The following is a 16,351-nucleotide window of genomic DNA, read 5'->3' as shown; positions in this document are numbered from 1 at the left end:
TGTATTTACTTTTTCCTTTCAGTTTCGTAAGACTTAGAAAAATGGGAGAGGTTGATCTTCTGGGTGTGGTGTTTTATCCACATGTTGAGAGGGTCTATCAAGGAGAACACATTCCTCTCTCTGCATCACCTCACACATGCAGCCACATGGCCCCACGGGGAGGGGGATGTGGTAATAGTTTAGAGTCCTCAATAACTGCAGTGCTTTTCACTGAAGGATCTGAATGGAAATGTCCACAAGAGAAAAGCACAGAAATGTTAAAATGTATGCTTAAATAACAGAAATTGGAAAAAAAAAAAAAAAAAAAATAGGGCATTATTGTATTGTATTTAGAAGTCTTTTACAGCATCAATGACTTACATAGGTATTTAGGTAGTAAATAAGTGAATGTAAAAATATATAAACTGAGTTAACTCTTCTCTCCCATTGCAGACCAATGTACAACTGAAAGGTACAAATGGCACAAATTACTGGCATAGAACTTAATAGAAACATTTGCCTGAAGTCTCTAGGACCTGACTTATTTGGGTTTAATGCTAATCTGAAGTTTAAATAGCTTAATTCCAAAAAAGCAGAATAATGCAAAAGAAAAAGGGATGATTGGAAACCTTTTAAGAAATATGCTCAGCATAGTATTAATTCCAACTCACTGCTCTGAATCATTGGTATCAATGAAAACATAATTAAGAATAGTCAAAATCTAGGGCAGAAGCTAGTGAGACTGCTGTGATTACTACTTAAGATATAAGCCACCAAGTCCACCCCTGTGGCCTGCTGGTGTGCCTCCCAGTAGTCTTAACAACATCAACATACACCACAAACTGGAGTAAATCACTTTTCAGATATTAAAGAGGTGTGATTTTAAAAATAGGTAAAAAATAAAACTCTTAGCACATTTCTGGAATCTGGAAACTTCTCATTTTTAGGTTCAATTTTATGTAATCAAAAGTTTGATTTTAGTTGCAGCATATTCAGCAACTCAAGAGTAAGTGAAATAGCCAGGTGTGGTGGCTCACGCCTGTAATCCCAGCACGCTGGGAGGCCAAGGCAGATGGATCATTTGAGGCCAGGAGTTTGAGAACAGTCTGGTTAACATGGGGAAACTCCTTCTCTACTAAAAATACAAAGTAGCTGGGTGTGGTGGTGCACACCTGTAATCCCAGCTACTCGGGAGGCTGAGGCAAGAGAATCATCTGAATATGGGAGGCAAAGGTTGGAGTGAGTCAAGATCCCACCACTGCACTTCAGCCTGGGCAACAGAGAGAGACTGTCTCAAAAAAAAAAAAAATTAAAAAAATAAAAAATTAAGTGAAATGAATGTAATTCAAATCTTCTCTTTTTGAGACAAGGTCTTGCTCTGTTGCCCAGGCTGGAGTGCAGTGGCATGATCACAGCTCACTGCAGCCTCAAACTCCTGGGAACAAATAATTGTCCCACCTCAGCCTCCCGAAGGGCAGGGACTACAGACGTGTGCCATCATGCCTGGGGGTTATTTACTTATTATTTTTTTTTTTTTGTAGAGATGGAGTCTTCCTATGTTGACCAAAGTAGTCTCGAATTCCTGGACTCAAGCAACCCTCCCGCCTCAGCCTCCCAAAGCACTGGGACTGGAGGTGTGAGACTCCACACCTGGCCTGTTTAGGCTTTTTGAAAATGGAATAGACTGCAACAAAACAAAGACTGGTACTGATAATAAAATTAAGAGAAAATGATTCTTAAAATTGCTCCTAGTTTGATTACATAAAAGTAACTCACCTGAATAATATGGGGAAGGCAAGTGCTATCTGACAGCAGTCTTTTCACTTTGGGTAGAGGCCGAATGATGGCATTGTCTTGATCCCTAGAAAACATTTTCTCACGTCAACATTTAATGTATTTATTAAAATTTGTATGTTCAGAGCATATGACATTCTACTAGGCATGAAGCAAGTTACCTTACTTTTTTGTTAATGAAGACTAAGCTCTCATACAGCTGGGAACATGATTAGGTATTTTGGTTTAAATCTATTTGGCTGCTTAATATGACTTCATTTCCTTCCATAAGATTTCCTTGAATAACAGTATCCTAGAAGAGCCAAAGACTCTTATTTATTATTTAATTGATTAAACTTGGTGTTGTCCAACACACTGTCAGTGGATATTTTCCCCCAAAGGGCATATCAAACTTTGTTACATAAATTTAAACCTTGATTTAACTATGTTTGGTATTTTCTAAGTATTGCTTTAATTTTAATGCTACCTTATTTCTAAATACTAACTGTATAACTTTTGAGTCCAACTGGAACCATGAAAACTTCAAGTGTTTTAAAATATGTGACAATTTCTCAGTAATTTCCATCACAAGACATCTTTAGTACAGTAATGAATCAAAATGATTTATATGTAAATATCTCATAAAGATTAAAAAGTTCCATGCAAGCGTTACATTTATGACTTAGAGAACAAATTCTCACCTTTACGGGTCAAGTGGGGCAAGATGTGGGCCTACACTTGCCTTCTATAGCAGAAACAGCTAGCCTGTCAGATCAATAGCTGGCATTCACCACTGTCTATGGACTGCAGTATGTATAATTCAAAACATTCACACCAATTCACAGAAATTAAAATAATGTAAGTCTCAGTTTTGTAATATTATTTGAAATCTCCCAGAGAAAGCTGTTTTAGTTACTTTATTAATATAATTTGCAAATTCTTTATATCCGTTTCAAAAAATGCCAAAGGTCAAAGCAGCATTCCTCCAAGGCCATAAATAGGAATCTTTGTTTTAAACCACCAGACTGATTCTATGATGTTACTACGGAAGCATATCAATTATCCATGAAAACATTCAATTACATTTTACCTGCTTGGAAAATATCCACACATTGTGATCAACATGTTCAATATAAGGGTAGCAAGGTCAGTTTCATTCAGGACAGCCTGTCCACTGGCTAAGAGACACCACTTAAGCTGGGGTATGGACTGAAGTGGTCGCCATCCATCCATGCCTTGAGCCCAGCATCTGGTTTTTGCATTTAACATTCCTTTGGTCCACAATTCTTGCATCTTAATGGATGGAAGGCATTATTACAAACAGACAAAATAAAATGAAAAACTTCACTAATGTTTTCTACCTTATAGTAAATACATACTAAATTATGAAACAAACATGCAAGTACACTATTTTAGGAAAACCAAGTTTTGTTGACAGGCCTTTGGGAACCCAAATTTAGTTAATACAAAAAAAAAAAAAACAAAACAAAACAAAAAAACAACCTACCACCACTTTGTCAACCTGCAGAGCATAAAGAATACTGGAAGGAGTAAAAATGATAGGTGGAGTGCTAATTAAATTATATGAGAGCAGAAGGGTTGGTCCTCTATAAAACTATTTTTGCCCCAATTCAAAATGAGCCTGGGAGGCTGAAGATTGGAGGCAGGATCAAATATCAAGATAAAAAGGAAAATTGTCCTTAGTTCTTGGACTGAGTAATTTTCAATGAATTTTAGACTGTATACTAAAACTTACTTGTTCATACCATATAGAAACATAGTTTGACATAAGTACTAAGAGAGCTTTTTTTTTTTTTTTTTTTTTTAGGAGATAGGGTTTCGCTATTCATTGCCTAGGCTGGAGTGCAGTGGTGTGATCATGGCTTACTGCAGTCTCAACCTCCTGGGCTCACGCGACCCTCCCACCTCAGCCTCTCAAGTAGCTGAGACTATAGGCATGCACCACCATGCCTAGCTAATTATTTTTTATTTTAATAGAGACAGTGTCTTGCTATGTTGCCCAGGCTGGTCTTGAACTACCGGCTTCAAGCGATCCTCCCACAGTGCTGGAATTACAGGTGTGAGCCACTATACACAGCCAGAAATTATTACATTAAAGTCACTAAAAACCTGAATGCTACATCCATAACCACAGCGTTTAAACAAGGCTTGAAGGCGTAATTTTATATGTATGTTTGGTTCTCCATTTTTCACGTGGAAACTGAGTTACAGGGCCCTTGGAGCTAATAACAGGAATTTAAATGACAGCTTTAAAATATTCCACACCTCTGTAAGTGCTAAGCAGGAGGGCATAAGAAATGCTGAGACCTTCACAAAAAGCTTCTCCAAGATACACACCTCATGAAATCCATATGGGCCACTCCTTTCTTTGTCTGCGTTGCCAAAATACCATTCCTTTTCACTCTCTCTTTTCATATCTGGAGCAGCTTCAATTACATTGCTCTAAGTTTAAAAAATATTTAAATTATTTTCCAAGGCAGAAAACTAAGAGACCAGATGTCATAAAACAAAGTTGCACAGCAGTACTTTGGAGGGGTTTATATTCCTTTAAAAGTTAACCTGAAATTTTAAGTGACCTTATTTTAAGATTTAAGAGTTCAAGACAAAATGCCTAACCTAACAGTCCAAAAAAACTATTTCCTTATTAATATACATTTGAAGTAAATGGTTTCCTAAGTTCACACTCAGCAATCTAAGCTAAATTCAGTGACATCTACATTCCCCATTGGTCATCAATAAATACCAAGGACACTAACATTTTAGTAGCAAAGAATATTGCAAATAGTTATGTAAATAGATATGTATCATTAATCTTAAGCAATAATGCTCAAAATATTAAAGTTCTTTTGGGGAAAAAACTCCAACTAAGAGTTCCAGTAAGTATCTGAGATCAAAGCATTAAAATGCTAACAGCAAAGTTAGTTTTCGGTGGTTTTATATACTTAGTCTCAATTTATTATCTATTACCCTTACTACAAATAATTCTTACAATGTTCTCTATCAATGTTTTACAAGAATCTATGTTAAAATTTTTATGTAGTTGGGTTATTTTATCACAACATGATTCTTACGTTCTTCGTCTTTCTTTTTTGAGACAGGGTCTTACTTTGTTACCTAGGCTGGAGTGCAATGGCACAAAAATGCCTCACTGCAGCCTTGACTTCCCAGGCTCATACAATCCTCCTGCCTTAGCCCCTCAAGTAGCTGGGACTACAGGTGTGTGCCACCACATCTGGCTAATTTTTTGTTTTTGTCAAGACGGGTTTTGCCAAGTTGCTTAGGCTGGTCTTGAACTCCTGAGTTCAAGCGATCCTCCCGCCTCAGCCTCCCAAAGTGCTGGGATTATGGGTGTGAGCCACCATGCCCAGCCTGTTCTTTTTCTTACAATCAGTTTCTTTGAGAATGAAATAACATGTTTTAAATACTGCCATTAATTATCAGCTTTCAGTTAGGCTCATATAGAGAGGTACAGCAAAGCTGTTATGAGCATACAGACTTCTGGGTCTTAACTGTAGCTCTGCCACTTATCAGGTGACCTTGGGCAAGATAGTTAGCCTCTGTGTTCCTTAGTTTCCTCATCTGTAAAACGTGGATAGTAACCACCTCAAAGGGCTGTTGGGGGATTCAAAAAGTTAATGTATTATATGTGTACCAGAACAGTACCTGTTGTAATGGTATATAACAGAATATGCCATATACTAAATACTCGATTAGCACTTTCGGTCACAATTCACATGAAATCTAACATGACACATCTCCTTACATCAGGAAATTAAAACACCAAAAAAAAAAAAAAATCAAATGAGCTAAGGATAGATTCTTCTATAAGTTAAGTATCAGTCCTCTTGGGGGTTTCAATAAGGTGTCCAGACTCCTTTAAGGCAAAGCATATTCTTACTGCTTGCCAATGTTAAAAGTACTAGTTACATATCTAATGAATTCCGTTTATGTCCTGAGAGTCACACTGCCTCAAGATAAGCCGTATTAGAGATAGTTACTTTAATTGAAAAAATAAAACTCAATCGTTACTGTCCATTTTGGATTGTTCTTACAGTGGTTTCACATTTTCTGTGTGAAATCTCCGAGAACTAGTACTCTGTAATTACTGGAGAAATATGTGATTGACCATATATTTTCATATTTCTATGATTCTTTTGACTTCAAAATTATACTCAAAGAATGTTAAGTTTGTAAAACCTAAACAAGGATACGTACTTGCAGTGGTACTGTAGCTCGGCTTACATGGAGATGTGCAAGGGTAAGCAAGTCCACAAGTATTCTTATTCCATTTGAATCCATGAGATCCTTAACATTTTTCTGGAAGAAGAAAACATTTTTTTCGTAATCTAAACATTTTTCATAATCTAAAACCTTTCCCAACAGTACCTTTCCCAATAGGTACTACCACCTACAAGGTCCTCGAAGAGGAGAATGCTTGGAATCTTTGGAAATAATTGATACAACTGGTATTACTTGGTCTTTTCAGCATTTTGTGTTCAAGGAACCTGAATTCCAATTGATTAAAAGGGCAAAATTGTATTACAAAGAGATCACTTAAGAATTTTTACTTAAATATGTTCTGAAGAAAAAACAACCCATAAAAATAAGAGCAAACAAATTGAAGACTGTCAATGATAAACTCTGGTTTTACAATTATTCTGCCAAGGTCTTTTTAATAAACAGATTATTCTATATCAGAAATAAAGTCTGCTATATTAAAAAAAATCCTTTAATGTTCCAGTTTGTTTTTCTTAAACTGTAAAAATGAACTGTAATTTCTTAGAAGAACTATAATTTCAATAAATTTCTTGTACTTAATAATTAAACACTTCAGTTTAAAAACAATGTTGCCATTACTTTAAGAATAAAACTACAAAATTGGCGAATTAGTATCCAAGTTTTAAAAAATGGGAATAAGAAATGAAAATCTGCTTACACTTCAACATAAATTGTGAATTAATTGCATATATTACAACTATGAATTCCTCTTGTTCGAAATGAGCATGAACTTATTAAAATGTCTTCAAAACAGTAAAATGACTAATTTATAACTTCCAATTACTTTTATCTACAAAATGTATACTGATAAAGACTTTCCATTTTATGTCAAACATATATTTTACTTAAAATTTAGCCCTAGAGTCCCTAAAGAAAATAAGGTAATAATTTTATTATTAAAGATCATTTTAATGTATTAAAAGTCATCCATTATTCATCATTCAGAATTTTATTATCATTCATTCATTCTGCACCCATAATATTAAGACAGACTATACAGGGAATACTGACAAAACCCTTTCCCTCCAGGTTAGAGCACACAGAACTTTGTCTAAAAAGGAGAAGACAGAAAAGAACACTCCCTGGATAATCAACTCAAACTGTGAGTTTATCTTACATTACTTATATGACTTGGAAATAACAATGTATGTATGCGAAACTACTGTACCTTATTAAGGATCAACTTGTTAAGGAAGAGAATCAACCTATCTCGTTCAAGTTTATCTGTGCACTATTGAAATAAATGAGAATCTGGTCAGAACTGAATAGAAATACAAATTAAGCTATTACTATTACTAGACAAAATCAACCAACAGCCCATAAGTAATGCCATCTTTTAAACATTAAAGAGAAAAATCATAGAAATCTGTCAATTACTGCAATTCCTTAATGAATCCTGAAAATTACATTCTTTATAACTTTATATAACTTGTCTAATTTCCCTAGAAAGGCAGACATTGTAAAGTCATCAAACAGATTAATATATAGCTTTAAGGACATATGTAAAAATTGAAGTAAGTGAAAAAATTGGTCCAAATGATACTTTAAAAGGAATGTAAACACAAAAGAAAGTATAAAACATACACTGCAACAAACAGGTAGCAATCAAATAAGCTGCATGATGAATTAATTTGTCCCCTTCACCATGTTCTAGTGTTAAATCACAAATTCTTAAAAAAAAAAGAAATTTTTTTTTTGAGACAAGGTCCTGCTCTGTCATCCAGGATGGAGTGTGATCACAGCTCACTGCTCAACCTCCTGGGTTCCAGTGATCCTCCCACTTCCAGGTGAACCACCAGGTACATGCCACCATGTCCACTAATTTTTTTATTTGACAAACTGTATAAAATTCTTTGTAAAGTGCTAACTCAAGGTTTCTTTTTTGGAGGGTTAGCGCTGTAGTTTTAAAAGGTTTTTGCTATCTTCACACTTCTAAATTTAGTATGCTAGCATCAATTAAGATTTTTCCAAAATGGAAAATCAGAGGTACATACAACTCTAGAAGTCACCATTTCTTTTATACACCTGTCCAACTCATCCATACTTAAAGACTGACTAGTAGGTCAACTAAAGTCATTTGAAAATAGTAACTGAAACACATAAAGCGACATGGACAAATTCTAACCCATTATTCATTTTCCTATTCATCTAACTCAGATTTAAGTAAGTATAAATTACAGAAAAATGAATGCAGAAAGTTACAGTAATAATGTGATCAAACAGAATTTAAATTTAGTTTTAAAATTTAACACATACCCTAGTGACACTATCAAATAGTAATTTCCTTAAATGATATCCTTACCCTCTCTAACATTCCAATGATATATCTGGTATCTGTAAAAGGTCCTATTTCTTCGTGACATCTGCCATAAACAATAGCAAGGGCTTGTAAACATAAACACTTCATGTTTACTTTTGGGGTGAGCAAGAAGCGATGATAAAGCTCATTGAAAAATTCATACCTAGATTAAAAAAAAAAAGTTCACAATAGAAATAACCATGAAATCAACAGTGAGAACAAATGCAACAGGATATACAGAGTAGCTCACGATCTCTTAATTGATCCACTTTCTTCATTCTCATCTTCCTCCAATAGTAATCTCAGGTAATAGTCTCCTATTTTAATTTCCTCTGCCAGGCACTCATATTTAACCTTCATAAACAAAAGCAAATTACACTATTTTAGTATACAATAGATTTTGGCAATTTCTAATAATTATTTCTTATAATTCTTTCTGTTCAGAACTTATTTCTTACAATACCTGTTAATTCAATATTGTTAACATGACTATTTTAGCTAAATGCTGAGAATTACATACCAATTTTATAAATGTCAGACTTGCCGATAAAAACGATCACAGCACTATGTGGTGTCAATTAAAAAACGAAGAATAAAATCTGCTTTATTCCCTACTGGGTTTACCATAAAAAAGCAAGGAGTAGATGGTCCTGCATCATACATAATTTGCTCAACACACATACACTACTTCAGGTCTTCCTTCTATCCCGCAGCTCTACCCCCGGTGATGTGCCAAGACTTAAAACCAACACATCAACTGCATTTTACATTTTCGTAAAGAATTCCTTCTATGTCAAATCACCCCATTCTACTAAATTGAGGTGATAAATGAGTGCAAAGTCAAAGATCAGGAGTTGGGCCAGCACCACCATGCTTGCACTCAGGTTGTGTGTCTCAAGGAAAGATTTCAGGCAATTATAAAAAGGAATTCTCAGATCAAAATTCTTTTCCAAAGTCTGAAATAATGGATTTCTAAAAATATGAATTATATAAAATCAAATATATATCTTCGTTTCACTTTTTTTTTGAGATGGAGTCTCACTCTGTCTCCCAGGCTGGAGTGCAGTGGCGTGATCTCCACTCACTGCAAGCTCCGCCTCCCAGGTTCATGCCATTCTCCTGCCTCAGCCTCCTGAGTAGCTGGGACTACAGGTGCATGCCACCACGCCCAGCTAATTGTTTTATATTGTTAGTAGAGACGGGGTTTCACTGTGAGAGTCAGGATGGTCTTGATCTCCTGACCTCATGATCCACCCGCCTCGGCCTCCCAAAGTGTTGGGGTTACAGGCGTGAGCCACCGCGCTGGCCTCACTTTCTATAAAGTCTAAGCATTCAATTCATTCAATTTCTATTAAGCATATACTGCGTGCCATGCACTATTCTAGGCACTGGAGACGCAGCAGTTGAACAAAGGTTTCTGCCCTCACAGGTGAAGCCCATAAAAAAGTGAAATATATTTGATAGCTGGGTAACAGTAAGCACTACAGAGTGAAATAAAGCAGGAAATGGGGATAGGGAGACAGAATGTAGATGTAAATATGTGTGCATGTATAAAAGGGGCTGCATTTTTAAACAAGGTATCCAAGGGAAGGCCCACTCAGATAACGACATTCGAAAGATCCAAAGATGAGAAAACAAGTTATGAGGCTATCTGGGGAAAACCTTATTCTAAGCAGAGGAAACACCAAATAAAAAGACCTTGAGGCAAGAACGTGAGTTTGGTGTTTTCTAAGAAGCCTGTTTGGCTGGAACAGAGTGTGAGAGAGGGAGAGGAGTAGGAGATGAGATAAAAGAAACAATGCTTAGCACGGGGGGTTACATAGATTCTGGCTTGTAAGTCATTTTAAGGTCTCAGATTTTAAATGAGATGGGAAACTACAAGAGCACCAAGGGTTTGAGCACAGAAATAATGTGCTTGCTATTTAGCAAGGTAACTCTGCTATGTTGATAACAGATTCCAGGGAGGCAAGAGTAGAAGCAGTGATACTGTTGCAATCTACCAGCAAGAAGGTCTGAATAAATTTTGAAGGTGTACTGTATGGAATTTGCTAAAAAACCTGATATGGGGTTTAACAGAAAAAAAAATGTCAAGGGTTTTCACTAGAAAATAAGGACTAGTCGTTATCTAAGATCATAAAGAGTGTAAGAGAAGTAGGCTCAGGGGAAGAACAAGAGCACAATTTTGGAGAAAAGTTCTAGATACTTATTAGATACCCAATTATGAGTCTAGGTATGAAGTATGAAGTCTAGGGCCGAAAGTCTAAGCAAGAGATAAAAATCTGGAAGCCATCAGCAAATGAAAAACCTTTAAAGCCAGACTGGGCAACACGGTAAAACTTTGTCTCTATAAAAAATACAAAAACTAGCTAAGCATGGTGGTGCAAGCCTCTGGTCCCACCTACTGGGGAGGCTAAGGTGGAAAGATTGCTTGAGCCAATGAGGCAGAGGCTGCAGTGAGCCAAGATGGCACCACTGCAGTCTAGCCTAGGCAATAAAGCAAGATCCTGTCTCAAAAAAATAAAATAAAATAAAATAAAAACATTTAAAGCCATGAAACTTAATGATTTCATTGAGGCAATGAATCAAAATGAAAGAGGTCAAAGAACTGAAACTTTGCAGCCAGCCAACATTTAGTGGTCAGCGAGATGAAGCAAAATGAGTAAGGAAAACTTGATAAGTAGACAGTGAAGAAGGAGAAAATCTAGAATACAGACTCCCAAAACCAAGTAAAGGCAAGTTTTTCATTTTGTTAAGAAAAGAATGACCATATTCAAAGTATTACATGTTTTGGAAACGCAACTGGGTTAAAGATCAAAGCCTGCAGGATCACTCACATGTTCAAATTTAAAGCTATTATAATAGTCTAAATTACATATGGTTATAATATACTTCAATTATATATACACCCACACATATAAAATTACCTACCACCACGACCTTTCTTGTTTTTCCTGCTCTTTACATCAATAGTTTAACAGAACAGCAAAATATGGTCACATTCAGAATCAATTAACACACAAAAAAATCAAACAAGTTACAAGGACCAAGGGAAACAGGGTATGTTTCAATGAAAAAAGAACTCAAAGGTCCCAGAAATGGGGGAGAAAAAAAAAAAAAAGGAACAGATTCGGAATGCATAGAATCAAATTTATTAAAATTCTTACATGATTCTCAGGTACAAAGCTAAGTTACTTAACAAAATTTTTTATTTTGTCTGACACAAAGATTAAAGTTTTCCAATATTTCCTACATAACATTAAAGGGGAAAGGCAAAGACAAGTTATATAATTACAATTTAAAAAAAAATCAGTCCCCAAATAGTACACGATTTTAAGATTAATATACTGGAAAATCAAACTTTACCTCAAACTCATGGTGGTTCCAAGAGATCACATTAGCACTTCCAAGCTCTCTGTCAATATTAAATGCTCTCATTTCAGATTCAAGAGTATCTTTCAGTTCTTCTCGTGTTTTGAAATTCCAAATAAGGTTTGACCTGGCATGGTCTTGACCAAACCTAGACATACATATTATCAGGAAATAGCAGGATGAACTAAGCATTTTAAAAAACCTGTAAATATCCCTTACTGTACCTTATAGTACATTATAATAAGAAAAAAAAAGTGGAATAGACTTTAGCAAGTGTAAGTAAAGAAAATAAAATCTGTGTAAAGAAGTAGAGTAAAATATTAATGATAGAATCTTAGTGGTAGGTATACAGATATCCACTGCAAAATTCTTTTACCTTTTGTATGTTTGAAAGTTTTCAAACATAGGCCAGGCGCGACGGCTCACGCCTGTAATCCCAGCACTTTGGGAGGCCGAGGCAGGCAGATCACGAGGTCAGGAGTTTTAGAGACCAGTCTGGCCAATATGATGAAACCCCGTCTCTACTAAAAATACAAAAATTAGCCAGGCATAGTGGCACGTGCCTGTAGTCTCAGCTACTTGGAAGGCTGAGACAGAAGAATCCTTGAACCAGGGAGGTGGAGGTCGCAGTGAGCTGAGATCATGCCACTGCACTCCAGCCTGGGTGACAGAGCAAGACTCTGTCTCAAAAAAAAAAAAAAAAAAAAAAAAAAAAAAAAAAATTCATAATAAAAAGTTAAGGAAAAAAGGGAACCTAAACTATACAACAAATCTGTGTGAATTTTTTAAAAAATCTGATATTTCAACTTCAATGTTTATTGCTAATACAAATTCCAGTTAGAAAACAATTCTATTGGCCAGGCGCGGTGGCTCCCACCTGTAACCCCAGCACTTTGGGAGGCCGAGGTGGGCAGATCATGAGGTTAGGAGTTCGAGATCAGTCTGGCCAACATGGTGAAACCCTGTCTCCAGTAAAAATACAAAAAATTAGCTGGGTGTGGTAGCGCATGCCTGTAATCCCAGCTACTCGAAGGCTGAAGCTGGAGAATCGCTTGAACTCGGGAGGCAGAGGTTGCAGCGAGCCGAGATCACGCCACTGCACTCCAGCCTGGGCAACAGGGCGAGACTCCGTCTCAAAATACACACACACACACACACACACACACCACAATTCTATTGTCAGATATAGAATTTTAGGTTGGGGAGATAAGAATTGCTGGACTTTTGGGTAAAGCATGTGGAATCAGCAACAATCTATATATGTTAGGACTTTATAGACTACCCAAGAAAGAATACTGCAAACTGCCAAGGTACGACTGAGCATTTTCCACGTATCTTCCTCATATACTTGGAGTAACTATTGTAAAACATTTGGGAACAAGTCTAACTGGGGATGAACGGGCTTCACATATGCTTACTTTCAAGTCTGCAATCCGCCTAGAAAGTCTCATTTCAGAGTTCCAAGGAAGTTCTATGGGGCGCAACACAACTGAGAGAGAAATCCAAGGCATATACTTAAGGATATACTATATACATACTGTATACTTTAAAAGTAGTGAGGGGGAGTTTTCAAAGGACATATTTTTCTTTATTGGCCAAGGTATAATTGATATGTCAGTTTCCAGAGTGAGTACTGTAAGTTATCTAAAAGAAGCTTTGCAAACTCCCCAAAATGATTGTTTCCCTGTCCTATGTGTACGTGTGTGTGTGTGTCCAGGAAGGGGGTGCAGGGTGAGGGTGAGATTAGTGGATAAGAAGAGGGAAGAGGTTACCACATTTGAAAGGAGGGAAGGCCCTCCTATCAGCTAACTTGGACACTCATTTCTCACAAGTCTTATGTTATTATCATCTGCCTCTTTTAAGACTCCATTTCCAGGCCGGGCGCGGTGGCTCAAGCCTGTAATCCCAGCACTTTGGGAGGCCGAGACGGGCGGATCACAAGGTTAGGAGATCGAGACCATCCCGGCTAACACGGTGAAACCCCGTCTCTACTAAAAAAAAAAAAAAAAATACAAAAAAAAACACTAGCCGCGCGAGGTGGCGGGCGCCTGTAGTCCCAGCTACTCGGGAGGCTGAGGCAGGAGAATGGCGTAAACCCGGGAGGCGGAGCTTGCAGTGAGCTGAGATCCGGCCACTGCACTCCAGCCTGGGCAACAGAGCGAGACTCAGTCTTCAAAAAAAAAAGACTCCATTTCCAACTAGGAATTATGCAATTATTTCTAAGCCCGCAATAAAGTATTTTAAAGTAATCATCACTAAGCCTTAATAAAGTCTTTAATGTAATTTTAGTTCCTCAGACTATCACTCTATGAAAAGCCTTAATTTTAGGAGCATCTCTAGTCACCCCAATCTTAACAGTTATAGTTCCTGAACTTGATGGCATAAAAATACTTGTGGCATAAAGCAATAGTTTCAGGGAAGAAAAACATGTCATGATGCTCTCATGGCAATACTAAATTTAATCTTTACTGGAAAAGAGACTTAAAGTTTACCTATAATAGAAGAGATCCCAATTTGCTTCTATTTTTATTCTTTGTCTTCTCTTTCGAAGAACTACTGGCTTCTGATTTATATTCTGGAATAGAAAAAACTTCATAGTGCTCAATCTGGGGCTACCAAATAGGCTTAGTCAGAAGATCATCAATTTATAAGTGATGAGAAACATTTCTTTCATCAAATTTTGATGGAAACAAAAATTAATGGAATAAATAAAATCTACAAAACATGAATATAAATGTAGGATATTAAATTATATCACATATAATTTGACAACATATATTTCTATAGTGTTACTCAAGTATTTTCCATGTAGTCTAAAGCTGTTTCAACACCAAATTTTGTTAAAGTTTACAGTGATTAATAAAATTTATAATAGTCAAAAACAGTGACTTGTTTCAAACATTTACATGCAGTTAACACAAAAGTCTTGGGACAACAATAAATGCAAAAGATTACAGATTATTAAAGTGCTACCAAAGCCAAGAGGAGCAAGTACAAATTGAAATAGCTAATGGAGAAGAAATGTGTCTACATTCAAACACATGTGAAGTAAGACTTGAATTTATTAAACAAAGAATTATCAAAGATGACTTCACATGCCAGGCAGCTTAATGCATTTCACACATGTAGCAGGAACTTACACTCACCATATTGTTTTTGTCCTGAATTTAGTTGTAAAAGGAAAAAAAATTAAAATAAAACAGAATGACCCTAGATCTGCTAAATTATATCTATTACACATCAATATAAAATTATCTTCACTTTAAGACTAAAATAGGTGCACGTGCTTCTCTAAGCCTGTGACTCAAATTTTAGGCAGTCATAAACCCTTTGAGAATTCAAAGAGAGCTATGGCCCCTGTTTCAGAGATAGGCACATACTTAAGGTTGCAACTGGAAGAGAAGATTTCAAGGAATTCTTAAAAGTCTCTATATGGACCAGAGGTTAAGAATCTCTGTTCCAAATGAAACCTATGTATATATCAGACATGAAAACTCTAATCTTCATTGTGATAGAAACAAAAAGTAGAAAGTGGTATAGATTAAAACATGGAAGTCTGTAATTTCATTAGAGTGCAAAAAAACCCCAGACTAGCTGATATAGAAAAAAAAAGGTAAAATAAATTTTAAAAAATATTGTTTGAAATATAAACCCTGTAAGTTATATAAGAAAATGTTTCCTACAAATTTTAATTCTGTGCACTATCACGAAAGCTAATGCAAACTGGTTTGAATAAAGTATATAAATAATTCAAAATTTGGTTTAATGACAAACCTTTTCTTAAACTTTCTAATTAAGAAGTACTTTCTTCAATCCCTCCTCCCCTCTAGGACAAAAGGCTGGCAGTCCAAAGTAACAAAAATGTAAATACTATACAGAAAAAGGGCAAAAAGCTCTCCCTAAACTAAGTGACTGAATTGGAGACTCAGGCTAACAGTTCTAACTAGATAAACAAATCCCTAAACTGAAAATAACAAAGAAAAAGCAACCTTACACATTAGCCAAAGGTTACTAGTAATCCAGCACAGAGCATCAGCTGCAAATGGAACCGACTTCATAAACACTGATTATATAAGAAATGCAGATTATTTCAAGAATTGCCAGTTAATCTTGACAATGATTAGTTTTCAGACTCTAACTACAGCATAAGATCGTTTCAAACTTTGATGTTAGTGTTTCTATTAACAAAACAGTCACAAAGATTATTTGCTGTTCTCTAAAGAAATTAATGCTAAAAATAGGACCCACGCAGAAAGGAGATAAGCCATTGATGCTAACCAAAAGATCTTCTTGACCAACATTTATCTGGCATCATTATTTGCTCAAAACTTTAGCAATACCCCATGGAAATGATACCAACAAACCAGTAAAACATTTTTTATATTAAAAATATTCTTTTCCCTCTAAATTGTTTTAAAATAGCAGATTATTGTCTATAGTTTTAGCTAAGACAGCTTTGTGTTCATGCTTATGTTGGATAAATGTTACATATGAAGTCTGATGCCAAAAACTTATCTGCAGTATGATAACTATATTTAACAGCTTGAAACAACTGTTATTTTAGAAATCAGTTTAACTACCTGAAGCCAGGAGCTTGCAATTTTTAATAACTGTGAAAATCATTCATATCTG

At 35.9% G+C, this 16,351-nt stretch overlaps 1 protein-coding gene across 1 annotated transcript in view; it reads right to left on the bottom strand.

Annotated features, from left to right (window-relative positions):
• Positions 1 to 16,351, bottom strand: part of DNAJC13 (DnaJ heat shock protein family (Hsp40) member C13) — a 120,705-nt gene that overhangs the window by 52,685 nt on the left and 51,669 nt on the right. Inside the window, 10 exon segments of the mRNA XM_017868346.1 lie at positions 1,756 to 1,840; positions 2,843 to 3,045; positions 4,111 to 4,215; positions 5,989 to 6,090; positions 7,220 to 7,282; positions 8,354 to 8,513; positions 8,601 to 8,704; positions 11,714 to 11,867; positions 14,212 to 14,294; positions 14,866 to 14,880. Of these exon segments, the coding sequence (XP_017723835.1) occupies positions 1,756 to 1,840; positions 2,843 to 3,045; positions 4,111 to 4,215; positions 5,989 to 6,090; positions 7,220 to 7,282; positions 8,354 to 8,513; positions 8,601 to 8,704; positions 11,714 to 11,867; positions 14,212 to 14,294; positions 14,866 to 14,880 (1,074 nt within the window).

The sequence above is a fragment of the Rhinopithecus bieti genome, unplaced genomic scaffold (genome assembly GCF_001698545.2).
Source record: "Rhinopithecus bieti isolate Rb0 unplaced genomic scaffold, ASM169854v2 scaffold_2453, whole genome shotgun sequence".
NCBI lineage: Eukaryota > Metazoa > Chordata > Mammalia > Primates > Cercopithecidae > Rhinopithecus > Rhinopithecus bieti.
This window is presented reverse-complemented; position numbering and strand designations above follow the sequence as displayed.